The 22163-nt window shown below is 36.4% G+C and overlaps 1 protein-coding gene across 3 annotated transcripts in view; it reads left to right on the top strand.

The window, feature by feature from the left end:
- DCP2 (decapping mRNA 2) overlaps positions 1-22163 on the top strand; it is a 54552-nt gene that overhangs the window by 10555 nt on the left and 21834 nt on the right. For 2 of the 3 annotated variants that reach the window (XM_022591377.2, XM_022591368.2), the window contains exons 2-7: positions 1727-1878; positions 7724-7851; positions 8267-8365; positions 20330-20482; positions 20608-20720; positions 20820-20927. In XM_022591377.2, the coding sequence (XP_022447085.1) occupies positions 1727-1878; positions 7724-7851; positions 8267-8365; positions 20330-20482; positions 20608-20720; positions 20820-20927 (753 nt within the window). The remainder of the gene's footprint in view (positions 1-1726; positions 1879-7723; positions 7852-8266; positions 8366-20329; positions 20483-20607; positions 20721-20819; positions 20928-22163) is intronic. The other variant, XM_089908426.1, reaches the window with a different exon arrangement.

Genomic DNA, 22163 nt, shown 5'->3' with positions numbered 1-22163 from the left:
GGCTTTTGGAGGTCACTTCTAACCCCCAATCCAGCTAGGGGATATTGGAGGGTGAAAAATGGTAAATTTGAATATTCGTCATCTTCCCCAATCTTTCTCCTGCTGTTTACTTTTCATAGTCCTCAAACAGCTGCTCCATGTATTTTGTCCAGGTTTTATACGTTTTATGGGAGGGACAGAGTGGAGTGTGCTTACTCCATCTTACCTTTCAAAGATAAATTGTAACTATCAGTATGTCACTGTAAGTATATGAGACAATTTGCTAGACTATGGGAATAAAAGTATACAAAGATCTCAGTGAAGTAATTTGGAAGAGTTTATGGACAGTAATAGTAAAAATTAGATAATTACTATAATGGAGGAGTTGAAAAAGTTTATAAATCTGTTCAGAGGAGTCTGATATACCTATATAGGAGGTACAGTGTTACGTCATGAGGGATGAGTTATAAGTTTGCTAGATGGACAAGAGAAGGGAATAGATATAGTATGTGGATGGCAATTTAGGACATTACTAAGAATTAGGTATCACTGGGTATAAAGAACCTTACAGAGTGATAGAGGCTGTGCAGGTGAGCAGGCACTGGATCTTGAATGCCGTATGGAAGAGCTCAGATTTTTATATCTTACATTATGCCATTAATGTTGCATGTTACATGTCTTGGTTTTAGTGTAGATGCAGTTTTAAGCTCCTTTCCTCATTGTTTTTCTATATTGAATTGTAGATTATTGTACATACATTTGTCTTAACATTTACTTATTCAATCCCCTATTGGAATGCTACATTATTTTTATAATTTAAAAGCATTTTTTTTGAGGTTTGATTTGAAACTTGAAAACAACAAAGAACATTTAGCACCACAGCTAGTGAATAGTGTAAGTGATCAAACTGGGTGATGCTATTTTTAATTTTAGAAAATGACTCTAAAAACCAGTGGATTTCTTTTATGTAGTTCAGTCTATCTCTAAAGGTCGCTAGAAAAAAAGATTACAAAAATGCTAAGTGTGGAAGAAGCTTAATGGTGGTTGCTTAATGAGTCCTGTAGATCACATAAATTTTGACTTGTTGCATAAAAAAGGGGTTAATTATCTTAATCATATATATACGTATGTGTATTTAATATAGTGCACACTTATACTACGTATTAAAATAAATGTCCCTTCCTCCCTCTGAATGTACTTGGAAAAGACAATTTAGGTTTTTTTAAAAGTGAGCGTATTTGAAAGTTATTTTGAACTCAGGTTCTTCAGATGAGCTTTTTGGGAAATCTGGTTTATTAATGATTTCTTTAATTTTTTTTGTAATACTTTAAATATGAAGATTAAGCAGCTAACATCTTTTCTATTTGAGTATATGAATATATTTGCATATATTCTTTGAAAATGTTACCAGACATGGGAGGGAATCCTCGTGAAGTTTGTTTTCTTGCTCACCTTTAATTTATTGTTAGAGAGCTCTTAAGTTTATCTCTGTACTTGTGAACAGAGGGTAGATGGCCTCTTAAAAAAATTCTATTATGAATGAGATATATGTGATATCTCTTATTTATTATTTTTTTTAAAGACTCATCTTCCCTGTAGTAATTTCCTGCCAGGTTTGCTTCCTTGATCAGTACTGCTCTGGGTCCCTTTTCTATGTTGGTGGGTCAGGAGTGAAGCAATTAAAAAGGTTAAAATAAATTGTTATGGTTTGTAAATGTAATTTTTGTATGTTTTTTGTTTTTGACAGCCGATTTATTTTGCATATTCCCAGCGAGGAAAGAGACAATGCTATCCGAGTGTGTTTTCAGATTGAACTTGCCCATTGGTTTTACTTGGATTTCTACATGCAGAACACACCAGGATTACCTCAGTGTGGGATAAGAGACTTTGCTAAAGCTGATATCCTTTTTATTACTTTAATGAATGTCTTTCATTCTTATTAATAAGGTATTTTAGCACAGATTTTCTTTTGCTTGTCGTTGAGATTTATAACCTTTTAGATAAAACATACTTGATTTCTAAAAATTGTCAAAAATGTAAAACATATATATATGGTTTGTGCCTGATTATGGTAGGCACAGTTTGATAGTACAGTTGTACCTTGGTATTTTATGGGGATGGTTCCAGGACCACCCCCCTTCCCGCAGGATACGAAAATCCATGGATGCTCAAGTTCTTTAGACTGTGTAAAATAGCAAAGTATAGTCAGCCCTCGGTATCTGCGGGTCCTACATCTGGATACTGGGGGGCCAACTGTATTCTTATTTTTATGTTGAGGACCCCCTAAAATGTGCAGTGATCATTAGAATTAAATTTGATTTTCTTTTTTTTTCATATGTAGCTAGCCTATTTCTAGAACTGATCTGATTTTTACATTTCTCTTGCTTTTGCACTTAACTGGATGATCTTTATTCAGATTACTACCTTTCTGGGATAGAAATTCTTAAATAATTATTGAGTACTTGCTGTTTTCAAAGCAGTTTTTGGGTCCGTGGCAAATTCAAAGAAGTCCTTGCCTTTAGAGAAGCTTTTGTTCCTCCCTATTTACAAATAAAATAGAAACTTTTCATCATTTATTAATTATAAGATTGACATGAATATTTAAGATTATAAAAGAAGCTATGTCACAAGGCAAAAAAAATTGATGAATTGCTAATGTTTCTTATACTAAGTGTTTTTAGAATTTGGCAAAAGGTGGAAAGATTTTAGGCAAAGCTATATTTTTAAGGGAATATAGAATTTTCTAAACAGGCTGGAGTGGGGAATATGTTGCAGGTAAAGAAAAGGGACTGAGCAAAATTGGAGAGTTGGAAAGGATAAGAGATATTTTGGGAAGTAAATTATTTTGCATTGAGTTTCTTACAGGGATACAAGAGGGGATATGGATGGAAGTTGTATAGGGGGAATTTGTGGGGTTTTAAATCCTGAGTCAAACTGCTTTGATTTTTATTCTCTAGGTCATTGTTTTTAACCATAAATCATGTGCTCAGATGCAATTGTACCCACAAGTTCACTGTACTATGCTAGTTGAAGTAGAGTTGGAGTAGGGATAGGTGACCTAAAATAACCCTCATACTCAGCTCCCTATGCTTTTTCTTGAGCTGTATGAAATAAGGAACCCCTTAGGGCTCTGTAGAAAATGGATGAAACTGTTTATTCTGCGTTACTGTTAACATTGAAAGTTTTTGAGCAAGGCTAAGTTAAGAATATTACTCAGACCATTTGAAAATGGTATTCAAAAAAACTTATTTGGCAGGACAGGTTGAACCACAAGGACTGTTAAATACTTGAGATACGGAGCAGTAAGGTCCTGAACCATAGTAGAGGGACTACAAAGAAAAGACAGAAGAGACAAATTTCAGTGGCAGAAATGCTCAAGCTGTTTGACAGATTAAATATGGAGAAGTAAATGAAAAAATCAAAGGGGAATAGAAGTACCACTGAGCACTGTCTTTGTTAAAGTCTCGGTAGCAGGTTTTATGAAGAAATCATAGAAGACTTTGCTTTTAAGGAGCTATAAACATGATTAAAACAGGAAAGTTGTCTTCTGCGGTTTTGGTCTGTTTTCATAGACTTAGGGTTCTACCAGAGCAACTATACATACTTTGGGGTTCTGGGTAAGATTTTGTGTGTGTATGCACATGAGTATTAAAAACTTTCCTTGTTATTAAAAAAAAAAGCCTCTGTTCTTGTTAAGTTTCTTTTAATTCATTTATATGGAGGAAAAAACTTTTATTGCTAGTGTGGTAGACTTCATTCAATAATTGAGTGCTTCCTCTGTGCCAGGCGTTGTGCAGTGAACAAGGTAGATTTGGTTGCTGTCTTCAAGAAGATTACAGACAGAAAAGGACATGATTACATTGCAGTCTGTTAGGTTTTGATAAGGTAGCATAGGGTTCAGTAGGAATAGGGAAGAGACTAATCCAACCCAGATTTGGAATTAGATAAAAGTTTTCTTTGGAGGAAGGGTCTTGTAGGCCATGTTTGTTTGGACTTTATCCAAAAGAGTAATAAAAGAATATAGGAGATTTAAAAAAAAAAACAACTTTACTTTTGGGAAAAAATTTTAACTTACAGAGAAGTTGAAAGTATGTTACAATCAACTGCCATTATACCCTTTTTATGTATTCACCCATTGTTAGCTTTTTGCCATATTTGCTTTATTTCTCTAGGGGTGTTTTGAAAGAAGCTCTGAAATAGTGTAGGCAGTGAATTGGAGGAACATGAGGTTGGAAACCTAGTTAAGATGCTATTTCATTAATTTATGATTGAGAAATGGAAACCTGTGATAGAAGTGAGTAGAAAAGATTAAATTTCAGTGGTATTTAGGAGTAAAATTTGTCTTAACTTGGATGTTTGAGGAAAGGTGGAAGAAGGAATCGAGGATGGTATCCAGGTTTCTGATTTGAACAATTGAGTGGATGGGTGTGCCATTCCATTTGTAGAAAAATAATGGAGGAGAAATTTTGTGGGGAATGATGGGCTCAGTTATGGACATGTTGGTTTGTGGTACCTGTGGGATATTGAAGTGGTGAGACTATGTAGAATAAAAGTTAATAGTATGAGCTCTGGAGCCAGATTACTTGGGTTGCCATCCCACCTTTGCCATTTACCAGCTGTGCAACCTTGGGCAAATAGTGGGGCTTTTCTGTGCCTCTGTTTTCTCTTGTTAATTTTGCATGGTCTTGTGATTTTTCTTCAGTAAGCACACAGCATTGTGGGTACAGAATGGCTGTCCTGGACTTGATACTGGGTTGAGGTTTTACTAGGGAGCTGTATTCAGAATAGTGGGGCAAAGAAATTTTGGATATTGCTAAGACATTGATTAAAGTGATGGACCATATTGTTTAGGGAAGGACATAAAAGCAGGAGGGTGCTAATATGGAGAAAGGAAGACAGTCAAAAATAGATGTAGAATAACAGTATATTGTGAGTAATTAGAAGACTGCCGTAGAAAATTGTGGTCACAATGTTTTATTCTAATCAAAGTACTATAATAGTTCTATTGATGGCAAGGTCCAGAATGTTCCTGTGGGAATTGGTCCCAGAAGTGGGCATGGATGTAAAGTACAAGGAATACAAGGAACTGAACCTGGAGCGTGAGATGAGTTGTCCTTGGGGAGATCGATATCGTCTATGATAATGGAAGGATGGAGATTACCATCTAAATGATTGTCTATCGTTAGAGCAGATTTTTCATGTTTTTGCAAAAATGTTAGAATAAAAAGAGTATATAAAAAAATCACTGAATTGTTAAGAAAGAGGATATATGTAATACAAGTAGATATATGTGCTTAAAATTTCTTACATTCTTCATGTAATCAATGTGATCTTCTATCTTTCTCTTAGAACTATTGTGTAGGGCCCAGTAACCCAGATTCAAGACGCAAAATAGTAGCCAAGTAGTGATTTTAGTAAAAATTAGAAAGATAATTAACATTACTCAGAGCATGTCATAGGGTTTTTTAAATTAAGTACATTGTCTCATTAAATAAAAATGGTATTCAAAAACTTTCCACTCCCTTGTTTGAATTACTTTATGTGCTCCTGAATATGGAAGAGGATTGAAGAGTTGTCATTGGGGAAACTGATGTCATTTTGGATTGGGTTCTGTTATTTGCTGATTGTGTGGACTTGAGCAAGTATTTTTCAACATTAATTCCAAGTGTATCTTGAACTGTAGTTGGTTGGTTTATCAACTCACTCATTTTATGGTGATTTGGGGATAGGAAAAAAGTAGGTAAATGAAGAGTGTAGATAATTTCCAAGGTTATGTCAGTTGATTTAATTTCTTTTGCTAAACCTTTGTTTTTGTTATTCTTTTTAAAGAAGTTGTTTAATGGGTAGAAAAATGAGATAACACTTCTCATTGAGAAGTGTTAATGAGATAAAATGAGGCGTTGATGCACCTTGAAGTTATGAGGAACATTGTAGGGAGAAGGAAGAGAAAGAAAAAAAGCTAGATAAGTGTCTTCCTCTTTGAATTATTGGAAGTTACCTATATTCCTGGGGTATATTCATATGTTTTTTTCACTATGGTTAAATTTTTAATGGAAAAAATATCCATTTATTTAAAATTTATAACTAGATTCAAAAAAATCTGTGGTGACTTTAAAACACATAAGGGATTTTACTGAACATCTCAAGCCAGACTTTTATTGAGAAATAGCTTCCAGAATTCTAGCAAGCTGTTGTAGAACCATAGGGCTACATGGAATAGTTAGTATTATATCCATAATTTATTCTTTTTTTTCCCCCTCCCTAAATAAAGGCAAGGAGTGTTTATATTGAGATTAATCTACTGCCTGTCTTTTAATTACAGTGTTGTTATAGATGGTTGACTTTTTTGAGCTCTTTGAGAACCTTAGTTCTTACTGCAACTATAAAACCAAAGCAAAATTTTAAACACAAAACTGTAAAACTCATAAAATTAGTTTTCATAAAGTGAATTTAATGTGATGTTTTTGTTTAAACCAAACTTCTAGTCACAATGTGAATATAATGCTGTCTTTAAGGGTGTTTTGATGTGCCTGTACTACAAGTTTTCCCAGAACCTTTCTTTATGTGTTATGACACCTTCCTTTCTGTGTTCCAATGGAATATCATTTGACCCTAATACACTATTTGCATATTACTTTTTTTCTGTTTTTAGTAGCCCACAGCAGTTAAAGTACTAGTGCCAATATGGTCTCTAAAATCAAGTAGTGTAGTACTTGATGGATGAGATCATCCAAATGATTGAAAGTATGCTCATATTACATGCCTTTACATTAACATAAAAATGAAAAGACAAAATATGTAAGTTTTCATAGAGGACTTGAAAACCCTTGAGAGTGTCCTCCATTTGAGAAACTCTATCATAAATTATAATTTTCCCCACAGTTTTCATAATTAACAGTGCTGTAGTGATGAGGCATTTGGTAGCATGGAGTATTGGAAGCCTGAGCATATACTTTACAGGTTTAGGTTTTATTTACTTTAAAAAAAAACTTTACTCAGCCCAATTTTGGGGAGGCATACCCAGTTTCTTTTGAAACAGGCCATACTTTCCTTAAAACCCATATTTACCTTTCTCTATAATCCTTAATAAATCTTCATCTTAAAAATGTTTTAAATTATGGAAGCAATATATATACATGGTAAAGAAATTCGGCAGTGTAATATGTCATCTCTAGTTCTGCTTCCCAGAGTTAGCCACTTCCACTTACTCTTTTTTTTTTTTTTTTTTTGGCCTTGAGGCTTGTGGGATCTTAGTTCCCGACCAGGGGTTGATCCTCTGCTCCCTGCACAGGAAGTGTGGAGTCCTAACCACTGGACCACCAGGGAATTCCCACTTTCACTTATTCTGATGGTTCCTAGCTCTTACCAGTATATGTGTACTGTGCTTATATTTCTTGCTGTCAGTTTCAGTATCTGTTGACTCTTAATATGATGAATTCGACCCACTTAACGAGAATTATTCAAAGTGTTCACATGGTCCTGAATTTATTTGTGTTAACTTAGGGAGCCAGAGTATTTGAGTATTCACAATTTACTTGATTTGTGTCTAGGCTAAATGCAGAAGTTAGCAATGGCTTGTTCAAGAGAAAACATGTGAAAAGACAAAAGCAAGGATAAACTTAAGTGAGGTGAAGATATGAGTAATTTCATGTAAATACACAGTTGATTTAAATAGATCTCTTTATGTGTATAAGTGCTTAAGCTGTATTAAGGGAGAAAGTAGCTTCCTTAACACAATGTATACTCTTCAGTCATTGTCCATTTTTGCTGCCTCAAGGTGAAGATGTGGAAAAAATTTTGGATGAATGGAAAGAATATAAAATGGGAGTGCCAACATATGGTGCAATTATTCTTGATGAGACACTTGAAAATGTGAGTGAGAGTAATAAAAGATTTTTAGTGAAATGGTGATCAGCTGTTTTCATCCTAATATGTTGTTTTTATAATGTTCTGAACTGAGGTTTTAAAAATATACTTAGATTTTTAGTGATAAAAGGCCAGATTTTGTATATTTCATCTGCATTCTGGGTCTTAATAATTTATACTTGTTGCAGCATGGCTTATTGCAAAGGAATCATTTGATTTTTGAAGAAATACTTTAAAATGGACAGAATACCTTTCTTTACAGGAAAAGTAATAGTATATTTAGCTTCCTGAAAGATAGTTAACCAAGTAAAATTATTGGTGATAACAGTTACCTGAAGTAAGGAGAAAAGCACTTTTGGCTTTTAGAAAGGAACATGGGAAAGGAGGGCAAGTTTTATTTTTACCTCTGATTGTTTTGTAGGTATTACTGGTTCAGGGGTACCTAGCAAAATCAGGCTGGGGATTTCCAAAAGGAAAAGTAAATAAAGAAGAAGCTCCTCATGATTGTGCTGCTAGAGAGGTGAGTTATTGCAGTTTGAAACAGTAACATTTGGTGGTTATGCTTTGAGTGTGTTTTTTTAGCCATGGAGACTAACTTGTTTGGATCATTTAATCCTCTTTCCAGAACTTGACTGCATGAAGTAACATCTTTTATAATGTAACTGTTGATTCATTTGTCCACATCTATCATTTATTCTTCTCTCATTTGTTTCCATTTTCTTTCATTGTTCATTTTTTATTCTATTATTTAACTTTTTTTTTAGATATCTTCTCCACCTTTCCTTTTAGAATTGGATTTGTTATTGGTTAAATATTTTGGCTATTATAACCTTTGTTTTATGTTTATATTCTTGGCTTCCAGACAAATGCATAATTTGGGCTTTTCTAAGAAATTTATGTTTGTTGCTCAAAACCCACTCTGGCTTCCTCCCACTGCCTGTAGGGTCAAGTTTAATTAAGTATTGAAACTCCCTCCCCTACCCCCAACACAAAACTTAGCCATTCCTAAATTTATCTTTCTTTATTCTTAGTCAAAAGAATGAATTCTTTGGTCTCTGAATTTGATTGATTTGTTTCAGCCTCTAGGCTTTTGCATATGTGATTTCCCTACCTGGAAAGTCCTGTCTTCTTCCTGCCTATTCAAATCTTATCTAGGTATCTTTCTAGACCCAGCTCAAATTACTCTTTTTCCCTAAAGGACTGCCACCAACTAGCTCTATATACAGGGCATGAGTTTCTTTATTTGTAAAATAAGGAAGTTCATTCTTCTTTAAATTCTGTTTTTTTAAAAAAAATTTATTTATTTATTTGGTTGTTCCGGGTCTTAGTTGCGGCCGGCAGGCTCCTTAGTTGTGGCTTGCCAGCTCCTTAGTTGTGTCACTTAGGCTCCTTGGTTGTGGCATGCGAACTCTCAGTTGTGGCATGCATGTGGGATCTAGTTCCCTGACCAGGGATAGAACCCAGGCCCTCTGCATGGAGAGCACGGAGTCTTAACCGCTGCGCCACCAAGGAAGTCCCTAAATTCTGCTTATTTTAAAATGTAACCAGTCAGCTGTAGCCCACAGTAATCTGAACTTTAATAGCAATTGCTGTCTTTATCATTCGCTTGGCCTTAACTGTATAGTACCTTGTGATATATTGTATACTGTATTCTTATTTATTAGTTCCTAATCATTTATAACATTACACCTTGTCCTTGACATTTGAGAAGTTGAGCTATGAGGAAGTATGATAAAATGGAAAGAGAACTGGCCTAGAAGTTGAAAGGTTTTTGTTCTAGTATAGTTTTAGTATATGTTGTTCCATAGCCTAGAGACTTTGGGCAAGTCTCTGTAAGACATAAAATGTTTTTAAATTATTTTTTTGCCTGCGTTGGGTCTTAGTTGCGGCACGCAGGATCTTCGTTGAGGCATGTGTGATCTTTTTTTTGTTGTGTGCTGGCTTCTCTCTAGTTACGGCGTGCAGGTTTTCTCTTCTCTAGTTGTGCGTGGGCTCCAGGGCGTGTGGGCTCTCTAGTTGAGGTGCCTGGGCTCAGTGGTTGTGGCACGCAGGCTTAGTTTCCCTGCGGCATGTGGGATCTTAGTTCCCCAACCAGGGATTGAACCTGTGTACCCTGCATTGGAAGGCGGATTCTTTACCACTGCAGCACCAGGGAAGTCCCAGATATAGCTAGAAACAAGATCTTCATAACTAGAAGTGATATCTTTAGAATCTAAGCTGGTGGTGATTGAATTTTGAGATTTTTTTTTTTTGAGATGGCAGTATGTATTTTGTGACATATTTTATTTGGGTCTCTTGCCTTATTTATTTTTTGACTCATTGTTTTCCTGTGGCAGTGTTCACTGCCTCATTTAAGTTTGGGTATAATTATTAGTGAGGGATAATAGTTAAAATTCTTACAAACCACTAGTGGTTATTTGCTGTAGAAAAACTATCAGTAGTTATTTACTTTGGAGTAAGATTTTGTTGTTGTTGTTGTTGTTGTTTGTTTTTTTTTGTGGTACGCGGGCCTCTCACTGTTGTGGCCTCTCCTGTTGTGGAGCACAGGCTCCGGACGCGCAGGCTCAGTGGCCATGGCTCACGGGCCCAGCTGCTCCGCGGCATGTGGGATCCTCCTGGACCGGGGCACGAACCTGCGTCCCCTGCATTGGCAGGCGGACTCTCAACCACTGCGCCACCAGGGAAGCCCTGGAGTAAGATTTTAAAAATGATTGAAAATGCTGCATTTTAAATTGAGTATGGAACAACTTATCTAAGCAAGTATTTGCAACAGCGTATAGACAAAGCTTTTTCTGTACAAGTAGGTGAAGGTTTATGCCCACCCTTTAAAATCGAAAGCTATTTAGGAAGCAGGTGAGGAATTCCCACATCCTCTAAGAGCTTTTCCTTTCTTTTCTGTAGATGGCAGGAGATGAAACAGTACTTGTAAAGTCTTCCCTTTTTATACCTTCAATTTTTGTAGTCATCTTGCTTATAAGGAAGGACAAAATGGGAACCATAGCATCCTACTTAGAGGAATTGATCTGTAGATCTTAAACATGGAGTTAGACTAGTCCTACAGTAGTGAGATAGTTGTCCAAGTCCAGAAAAGATAATAACTGGAATAACAGAAATTTAGGCTAAATTGTGTGAAATGAGCTGTCCCTGGAATTGGATCTTCTTGGAGGAATCAAATACCTAACCTTGGAAAAACTGAAGAATGACCCTAGACCCAGGAGTGCTGGAAACCTCCCTCTGATGAGTTTTATGCACTGTATTATAAAGAGTCAGGATGATGCAGAAATAGGATATTCAGGGTAAAAAAGTAAGTTAACCTGTGAACTGAGACAGTTTTCACTTTGGTTTATCTTGTTTGTTCTCTGCTCTGGGATACTAAGATAAAAAGTTGTCCTATCTATGTGGTGCTGATTTCAGTAATGACTGTGGATCATTGTAATTTGTAAGAAAGTAAATAAAATTTATTCTTGGGGCGATGGGAAGTGGGAGAATGGAGTGTGGATTGTAGGATCTAAAGAGAATCCTTTGGGGAAAGATACAACCATTATGGGAAATTGTTATCTCCATTTTACAGGTGGGGGTAACTGAAACAGAGCAGTTTAGTAACATGCTCACGGTCTTACAGTAAGCAGCAAAACAGAGATATTTGGGTATTTGGGTTCTGGAGTTGATGTTCTTGACTGCTATATAGGCAGTTAAGGAATATTTATAAATGGGTGAGAATTTCTAAACACACACAGATGAAAACAGAAGGAATTTGTGATTTTTAAGTACATCTATCTATTTCCTAATAACATTTACCTTTCTGTTGGATCAATATGAATTTTTTCCCCCTGTTTTAGAGTTTTTGTCTTGCTCTGAGGAAAGCACAAGCATACTTAGGAACCACAGTCCTTTAATTTCAGGGAAAAAAATGTTCCCTTTGATAATAAGAATTAATCCTAACTTCTAACCTTTCTGATCTAAATAATAGTCTCTTTTAGCTGATAAAGGAACTTGTCAAAGAAGATTTAACTTTAATTTCTGTAAATTTTGAGGCTAGAAGTTTTAAAGTCAAGTCTTTTGACTTTTATTCCTGATTTTTAAGTGAATACTTTTTTCGTAAAGAGAAAAGTTTTGGGACTAAGGTGGAGCATTGCTGTATTAGTCCACTCAGGCTGCCATAACAAAATACCACAGACTGGGTGGCTTAAACAATAGAAATTTATTTTCTACTTCTCTGGAGGCTGGGAAGTCTAAGATCAAGCTGCCTGCTGATTGACTTCTTGGTGAGGACTCTGATCCTGGCTTGCAGTTGGCTGCCTTTTCTCTGCGTGCTCATGTGACCTTTGCCAGGTGCCTGTGTGAGTGCCCCGAGAGTTAGTGTGCTAGCATCTCCTGTTTTTCATAAGGGCACTAGCCCTATTGGATTAGAGCCCCACCCATATGACCTCATTTAACCTGTAACACCTCCTCAGAGGCCCTTTCTCCAAATACAGTCATATTGGGGGTTAGGTCTTCAACATAAGAATTTTGGAGGGTTCAATCCATAGTAGTTGCCATTTTTGAGTGATGAAGTATTCAACTAGCAGTGCTAGAGTTGCAGTGTATCCTTCTGCCACTTGGTGGTACTGCAGTATAATAAAAGCAACACTGTTTGAGGGAGGGGAGAACCACCAGTGTTTTAGTTAAAAACCAGATTTTTATTCCATTTATAGGAGTTTATGGTTTTTTTTTTGAAGATGTTGAGGGTAGGAGTTATTTATTTATTTATTTATTTTTGCTGTATTGGGTCTTCGTTTCTGTGTGAGGGCTTTCTCTAGTTGTGGCAAGCGGGGGCCACTCTTCATCGCAGTGCGCGGGCCTCTCAGTATCGCAGCCTCTCTTGTTGCGGAGCGCAGGCTCCAGACGCGCAGGCACAGTAGTTGTGGCTCACGGGCCTAGTTGCTCCGCAGCATGTGGGATCTTCCCAGACCAGGGCTCGAACCCGTGTCCCCTGCATTGGCAGGTGGGTTCTCAACCACTGCGCCACCAGGGAAGTCCCTATTTCTGATCACTTGTATTCAGTGAAGTAGATTTAGGACAGGGATATGAAAAATGTTTTCTAGATATTATTGAAAGGCTATATTAGGATAACCTTAGTATATTTTTGTTGTTAGTTGCAGTGAAACACCAACTGTTTTTGAGAAAACAAGGAATACTTGGCAGTTCACTTGTGGTTTCAAGATTTCATATTGTTGCTTATTTGTCAGAACAACATATTTTATTCTAATAAAGCTTTAATATGCATTTATGTGATTTAATCTTGATAGAATTTGTACAGAGGAATTATTGGTTTATTCTACCTCTTGTAGGCTTATAGGACATAGATTTTACCCAGAGGATTTCATTGTCTATGCTGGTGTTCTTTGGGTAGCACATTTCTGTACTCTTATGTAGAGATTTTTATCTGATATCATTTGAGACATTAGTCCTATTCCATGTGCCAGGAACATTAAGTCTGTATTATAATACAGGAATGGATTTGATACACAGAAGGTATGGTATTAAAATGTTTATATTTGTTGTCTGTACATGTAAGTGAGCTATTAAAATTTTTTCCTGGTAAATATTTGTTGAGAATGAATACCTAATTTTAGAGGTAAATCAGTCTTTATCACTTTTAGAATTGAGGTCTGTCACTATATTATGTTTATTCTAAGTTTGGTTGTACAGGGTTTCAAGCTGCCTTTGTTAAACTAGGCTGATGGCCTCATGTTGTACCATTTCCTCTCATATAATTCTTCAGCTGTAGCCATTCCCAGCTATGTGAATGGAATGTCTTTTTCTTTTTGTCTATCTGGCAAACTTCTGTTCATCTTTCAAGTCCTAGCTCAAGTGTATCCAGCAGAATAGGATGCTGCCCATGACAGCCTTCCAGAGGTGACCACCCCAACTCACAACCACACCTTACCTGTAACCAAGGCTGAGTTAGGCACCCTGATTCTGTACTCCCATAGCACCCACCTACCTTTTGGCACGTATATCATATTGCAGTTATCATTTCTTTTTTAGATGGAGCTCTTTAAAGAGTAGCGCTTGCTTTATTCATTTCTGAAGTCAGTGCCTAGGACAGTACCTACCACTTACTAAGCACACAGGATATATTTGAATGAATGCACTAGAAAAACCTAAACATTAATTACATGTTACTCTTTAAAATTGTGTTACTATTGAGAGAATTTCAAGTATAGAGAAAAATAGTAAGAATAATATAAAGAATAGATTCACCTGTTAATATTTTGCCATATTGGCTTTATTACTTTTGATACATATGGGTGAATGGTTTTTATTATTATTGCTAAATACTTTAGGAGTAAATTGCAGACAAAATGCCCCTTAACCCCTAATTATTTACGCATGTAAATTTTAAGAAGTGGGAAGTTCTCTTATATAAGCACAGTGTAATTATCAAATTCAGGAGTGGGACATTGATAGGTTCTGTTATCTAACGGACAATTCATATTCATATTTACTAGTTGATCCATTATGGTCCTTTTCTGCAGTTTCCACCCCCTTCTCCATCCAGGATCCTATCCAGACTCATGCACTGTATTTGCATTTAATTGTTATGTTTTCAGTCTCTAATCTGAAACAGCCCCTCGGTCCTCCAATACTTGTTTTAGTAAGCATGTATTCAGTTAGATTCTGTTTGGTAACAGGCTCTGCTCACAAGGAACTTAAAATATACGGTTTACCTTTAGCATAGTTTCTAATTATTATACAGACATACGTGACTGGAATGTATACTAATTTCTGATTATAAGGTATTATTCAAAGAAGGTAGTTAAAGGGAATAACTGTAAAAATAGAATTAAGAACTATATAAAGTTATTTTAAAACTTTTTTGTTGGAGGATAAGAACATAAAATACACTAATCTTAACAGGTTATTCATTTTTATATATGTATATACCTGTGAAACCACCACCTAGGTCAAAGAATATTTTCAACACCTCAGAAGATTCTTTCCTGCCCCTTCTTAGTCAATGCCTACTTTTCCCCACATTTCCTGAAGGGAACCACTATCTTGATTTCTATCACCATTGATTAGTTTTGCCCGGTCTTGAGCTTCATATAATTAGGATTTTGCAATAGTTATTCTTTGTGTTTTATGTCTTTGGCTTAGTATAATGCCTGTGAGATTCATCTATGTTGTTGTGTATATTAGCAGTTGGTCCTTTTTAATTGCTCTTTGTTATATTCCAGTGTACAAATATACCACAGTTTGTCCATTCTCTTATGCATTGGATTGTATCCAGTTTTTGGCTATTCAGAATAAAACTGCTGTAAATATTCTTATACATGTCCTTTGAGGAAAATAAGCCTTCATTTCTCTAGGAGTGGAATTATTGAGTCATAGGGAAGTTGCATATCTACTGCCAATGGTTTTCCAGGTGGTTGAACCAATTTACATTCCCACCACCCGCATATGAGAGTTCTAGTTGTCCTGACCTACACATAGAATTACCAATTAAAAAATTTTTATCCCATGTTCATGGAGTGCGAGAATTAATATTGTTTAATGTCATTACTGCCAAAAACCATGTCTAGATTCAGTGTGATCCCTTTCAAGATTTCAACGACATTATTTTTACAGAATCAGAAAAGAAATTCTAAAATGTATATGTAACCACCAAAGACTCAGAATAGCCAAAGCAATCCTGAGAAAGAAGAACAAAGTGGAAGGCATCACACTGCCTGATTTCAAGCTATACTATAAAGCTATAGTAATTAAAACAGTATGGCACTGGTATAAAAACAGACAAATATATAGATCAATGGAATAGACCTGGGATCCCAGAAATAAACCCACACGTATATGGTCAGCTAATATTTGAAGAGGGAGCCAAGAAAACTGAATGGAGAAAAGAAGTCTCTTCAGTAAATTGTGCTGGAAAAATTGGATATTCTCATGTAAAAGAATGAAACTAGATCCCTGACTTATACCACTCACAGAAGTTAACTTGAAATGGATTAAATACTTAAATTTAAATGTAAGACCTGAAACCATAAAACTCCTAGAAGAAAACAGGATAAAAACTCCTTGACATGGGTCTTGGCAATGATTTTTTGGCTATGACACCAACAGCATAAGCACCAAAATAAGCAGGTGCGACTACATCAACCCAAAAGCTTCTGTACAGCAAGAGAAACAGTCAACAAAGTAGAACGACAGCCTACGGAATGGGAGAAAATACTTGAAAACCATATATTTGATAAGGGGTTAATAGCTAAAATGTATAAAGAACTCATACAACTCAACAAATAATTCAATTAAAAAATGGGCAAAAGACCTGAAGATACATTTTTCCAAAGAAGATAGAGGAATGGCTAATGGAATGGAAGATAGATGTATGTGAAAAGATGCTCAACATCACTCGGTTATTAGGCAAATAGAAATCAAAACCACAATGATGTATCTCTTATGCCTGTTAGAATGGCCACCTTAAAAAGACAGATGAATGTGGAGAAAAGGGATCCCTTGTTCACTGTTACTGAGATTGTAAACTGGTACAGCCACTATGCAAGGCTGTATCTTGCATAGTATGGAGGATCCTCAAAAAATTAAATTACAACTACCATATGATCCAGCAATTCCACTAGTGGGAATATATCCAAAGGAAATGAAAATGCTAACTTGAAAAGGTATCTGCATTCTTATGTTCATAGCAGCATTTTTTACAACAGCCAAGACATGGAAACAACCTAAGTGTTCATCGATGAATGGTTAAAGAATATGTGGTATGTTATATTCACAATGGAATATATTTCAGCTGTTAAAAAAAAAAAAGAATCCTGCCATTTGCGCTATGGATGGACATTGAGAGCATTATGCAAAATGAAATAAGTCAGACAAAGACAGGTACTGTATGGTCTCACTTATATGTGGAATTTGAAAAAAAAAAACAAAACTCATAGAGGGAGAGATCAGTTTTGTGGTTATCAGAGGGTGTGTGCGTGTAGAGGAGAATTGTAGGAAGCTGGTCAAAAGGCACAAACTGAGTTAGAAGATAAATAAGTACTAGGGATGCAGTGAACACAACATGATGACTGTAGTTAACACTGCTGTATGATACGTATGTAAGTTGCTCAGAGAGTAGATCCTAAGAGTTCTCATTACAGTGAGTTCTCATTACAGGTCAAACCGTTAAGCTGTACACCTTAAAGTTAAGCAATGGTATATATCAATTATATCAATAAAACTGGGAAAAATTTTATGGTCATTCCTCAGTATATACAAAAAGTTAATTATGTTGTATATCTGAAGTTAATATAATGTTAATTATATCAATTTAAAAAAATTTTAGTCATTCTCATGGGAATGTAATGGTCTGTCATTGTGCTTCTAATTTATGTATCTCTGAAGTCTAATGATGTTGACCACATTGTCGTATTCTTATTGGCCATTTGAATGTCCTCTTTTATTAAGTACCCACTTACATGTTACCCATTTTTTTAAAAAGTTGGTTTACTTGTCCTGTGGATATATAGGACTTTTTAATATAGTCTGGATTTGAGTGTATTGTGAATGTCTTCTGGTTTATGTCTTCCCTTTTGACCTTCTTAATGGAAACTCTGAAGAGAAACAATTTTATGTCACTGATGTGTAAACTTTCAGGTAAACCAGTCCTAATTGTTACAGTTATAAATCTAATATCCATCCTGATTGATTTACAATTAAAACAATTTTTTTTAAGCTATGTCTGAAGCAGTAGAGTAGGGTAGACCTTAGTTGCAAAGAAAAGGAAAACCAAAGTATCTGGACTTTCACTCCAGATAGCATACATGAGTTGTGAAATAAATCCACAATTGGTAAAAGAATTTTATTTTGGAAAAGGTGTATAGTTTTGGTTTAGGACAAGAAAACTTTTTTTTTTTTTTGGTAGCATATCTGTATTTCTGTTCCCACTCTGTCATTTCCAGAAGTAGGAAATACAAATAATGTCTGTTTTTTCTATATACCATAGAGCAGTTTTCAAGTAAGTATATTCACATAGTTCTTAAAATTAGGGAAAGGTTTAGCATAATCGGGAGTATACAGAAATGAGTTAGGTGTTGTAGAGGAGCTTAAATTGGGAGTTACAGTCTACACATGTTTGAGACAAGTATAGATGTGCCCTTGTTGAGGAAGGTAGAAAGATGTACCTTTCTCTTGTCAGATGTACTGGCAAGAGAAGGAGGGAAGAGACAAAAAAATGGATAGAAATATCTCCTTCACACCCATACCTTGTAAGAGATTCAGGCCTGTGCATGTTCTGTCCCACTGATTGGTTAGAAGGTGCTGAAACTAGAGGGAAGAGGAGGAACGAACTCCAGTGTAAAAGATGCACACTGGTTACTAGACACTAAAGCTCCAAAGCCTTTTTCATTTGGGGGTGAAGTGGGGAAGGACTTTGTCACAGAACACAAATGTTATCTGAAGGAGAACTTTAAGGCTAGAAGATACCAGTGCTTTTTAAATTTTAAGCAGAAGCCTGGGATTTTAATCAAATTAAGAATGGCTCCTCTGGCTGAAGGAAAAGGTGAGGGTTAGATGTGACATTTTATTCCTGAGATTTACGCTCCTGCAGTCCTTGAGGCACGGTGAGGAAAGGCAGTTTTAGAACCATTAATCCACTTCACTAGTTCTCATTTTTAGTGCATTTACAACACCTCCCCCCACACACACGTGCAAATGTGGTTGTAGCTATACTCTTGGAATCTGCCCACTTAAATATTAGTATTAATCACATTCCGTTTTCATGTTTGAGAAATGGTTTTCTTTGTGAAAGACGGGGGCTCCCAACCCCTGGGCCACGGAATGGTACCAGTCAGCAGCCTGTTAGGAACCAGGCTGCACGGCAGGAGGTGAGCGGCGCCCACCCAGCCCTGCAACCCGGTCCGTGGAAAAATTGTCTTCCACGAAACGGGCCGCTGGTGTAAGACACTTTTCATTCTGTAGCTTGGTATACATGTAGATTTGTGGTTGCTGTGAATAAAATCCATATGGAGTTCCCAGTGACTTCCCACAGAGTGGGAACCACTGATGTAGTCTAACATCTTAAGGGTTCTGGACCCAGTTACAGTGTGTGTGTGTGTGTGTGTGTGTGTGTGTGTGTGTGTGTGTGTGTGTGTGTGTGTGTGTGTGTGTGTGTGTGTGTGTGTGTGTGTGTGTGTGTGTGTGTGTGTGTGTGTGTGTGTGTGTGTGTGTGTGTGTGTGTGTGTGTGTGTGTGTGTGTGTGTGTGTGTGTGTGTCGTCCAAACCAGCAAGCAAGTTTTGGACATCAGCTGGGTGTCCTACAATTCAACTCAATTCTGACACTATCTACCTGGAGATAGCATCACATTCCACATGTTAAGGGCTCAGTCCCATAAGACCCTCCTTTGCTTCAGATGCCAATCGCAAGTCGAGGTTGTCATTTGTGCTTCTGAGCTCCTCCTTGGGTTTGATTAATTTGCTAGAGTGATTCGCAGAATTCAGTTTTTCTTACTAGATTATCAGTTTATTGTAATAAAAGGATATAACTCAAATAGCCAAATGGAAGACATAAATACATAGGGCAAGGTATAGGGAAAGGGCGAGGAGCTTTCATGCTCTCTTCTAGGGCACTGCTATGCCCAAATCTTCATGTGTTCACCAAACCAGAAACTCTCCTTTTGGGTTTTTAGGGGGGGCTTCATTTCATAGTCATGATTGATTAAATCATTGGCCATTAGCGATTGAGCTCAATCCCTGGAGGTGTGGGGGAGGAGGGGCTGAAAGTTCCATCCCTCTTAATCATCTGGCGACCAGCTTCAATCCTTACATGGGCTTCTTAAGTCACCTAATTAACATAACACAAAGACGCTCTTGCTTTCGTCGCTTAAGACATTCCAAGGGTTTTAGGAGATCTTGTACCAGAAAGTGGGACAGTGACCAAATATATATTACTGTAAGTCACAATTTCCCACGTTGCCCTTCACTGAATAGGTGAAGAAACTTAGGCTCAGGTATGCAAGGAGGTTTTTCCATAGTGAACAGTTCAACAGAGGCACAGCTAGAACTAGACCCTGAAATATTCTGACTTTTTCCTTAGTGGTTTTTAAATGAATGAATGAATGTATGTATGGCTGCGTTGGGTCTTCGTTGCTGCCTGTGGGCTTGTCTCTAGTTGTGGCGAGTGGGGGCCACTCTTCGTTGCGGTGCGCCAGCTTCTCATTGGGGTGGCTTCTCTTTGTTGCAGAGCTCGGGCTCTAGGCGCGTCGGCTTGATTAATTGTGGCATGTGGGGTCAGTAGTTGTGGCATACGGGCTTAGTTGCTCTGTAGCTTGTGGGAATCTTCCCGGACCAGGGCTCGAACCCGTGTCCCCTGCATTGGCAGGCAGATTCTTAACCACTGCGCCACCAGGGAAGTCCCAAATTTTTGTCTTTGATATAAACAAATTTTAATGAACTGAAGGTCTAACAGCAAAACTTGAAAATCATCATCCAAATTTGTTATTTCCAGGTCTTTGAAGAAACTGGTTTTGATATTAAAGATTATATTTGTAAGGATGATTACATTGAACTTCGAATTAATGACCAGCTTGCTCGTTTGTACATCATTCCAGGAATTCCAAAAGATACCAAATTTAACCCGAAAACCAGAAGAGAAATTCGGGTATGTAATTGAAAAGTATTTTCAGATTGCTGGACAGTATCCCAATTAAATGATGTAGGAAATTGCTTTTAGAAACTCCTTGATAATAAATAACTAACAAAATGAATTATTTTCTTGTGTTTCAGAACATTGAGTGGTTCTCCATTGAGAAATTGCCCTGTCATAGAAATGATATGACCCCAAAATCCAAACTTGGTTTGGCACCAAACAAATTTTTTATGGCCATTCCTTTTATCAGGTATGTTCGTATTTCTTTAAATACAAAACTTCATAAATTCTGATAGTGAGTTTCTTTACATAGCCAAGTTTTAAAATTGAATTCTTAATGTTTCCATAGACCATTAAGGGACTGGCTTTCTCGAAGATTTGGCGATTCCTCAGATAGCGACAATGGATTTTCCTCAGCTGGTAGCACACCTGCTAAACCCACTGTGGAAAAATTGAGGTAAAGAAATATATGCGTAGGATTCTGACTTTTTGATAGTTTTTAATGCAGTGACATTTTGCTTATAAAGTTTGCAGAGGTGTTGGCTTCCTTTTTGTAGGTACTATTTTGTTACTGGTCTCACAAATAATTGAAAAAAATTTTAAGGGTTTTTGATGAGAGGTTAGTGGAATTTGGAAAGGAGCTTCAGGCATATTTAAAAATGGTATACATAAGAGCTTATCAACTTTTTAGATGGATAGATAGACTATGAGGAAAAGACAAAAATCCTCTGTATGTATATTTATACTGTTACTTCCCTGTTCTCATATCTTTACTTTAGAAATAATTGAGTTTCTGAAGATGGTCGAATGGGGGGAATATATTGAAGTTTGTTTTTGTGTAGAGGAGATGAGGGATGCTGGTGTATGTATAATTTGTTCAGAAAGATAGCACTGTGAAGGCTTGGGCTTGCTTCTTTTCTTTCCCTAGCCTAGACTGTATATTATAAAGAGTGACTATTACATGGACATGAACCGCAAAGAGCATTTTCTTGGTTGGAATGTAATTGTATCCAAATCACAATTATAGAGTAGGCTGAGTAAGTAATTTTCTTAAATAAGTTTATGTATTTGTAATCAGCTTGCTAGAACTTTGCCTTTGTTAGGTTCAGAGAGAGTTGCTTTTTATACTTTCTCTAATTTAGGTGTTCTGTTTTTATCCCAGAGCTTTAAAAAGTAAACAATAGGAGTAACACGTCTGCAGCCAATATTTTTTAAACACATAGGGAATATTCCATTTTAGTTGAATTTTATGAGGATAGGAGATTAGACTAAATGCCTTGAAAGGTTATTTCTGCCTTTCAGAATCTATGATTATAATCACCAAATTATATACTACTAAAACATAAGGGAAGCAGTAAAAAGGAAAAAGAGTAAAGTAGACAGGAATGTAGTCAAGATTTAAAAAATCCAATCACTACTAAAAAGTCATGAAATAGTGACACTGTTTGAAAAGAAATTGTGTCACTGTTCATATTTGGGAGAATCTGTCCACCATAGTGTGTGATAAGATTCCCACATCTTTCAGTCACTGTTAGGGTTTGTGGTCCTAGAGAATGGAATGAGACAATAAATAACTTCTTTAACCAAATTTCAGGTTGCTTAGGCAGGGTGGTGTCTGTTTTTAGCATATAGAATAACATCTATTGATGTGTTGGAGGAAATATCTGAGTTTTGTCTAAAGAAAGAGTAGAGA

The sequence above is a fragment of the Delphinapterus leucas genome, chromosome 3 (assembly GCF_059928025.1).
Source record: "Delphinapterus leucas isolate spDelLeu-1000000601 "Yukka" chromosome 3, BTC_Dleu_Yukka2, whole genome shotgun sequence".
NCBI lineage: Eukaryota > Metazoa > Chordata > Mammalia > Artiodactyla > Monodontidae > Delphinapterus > Delphinapterus leucas.
Note: the sequence above shows the minus strand (reverse complement) of the source record. Positions and strands in the feature narration are given on the sequence as shown.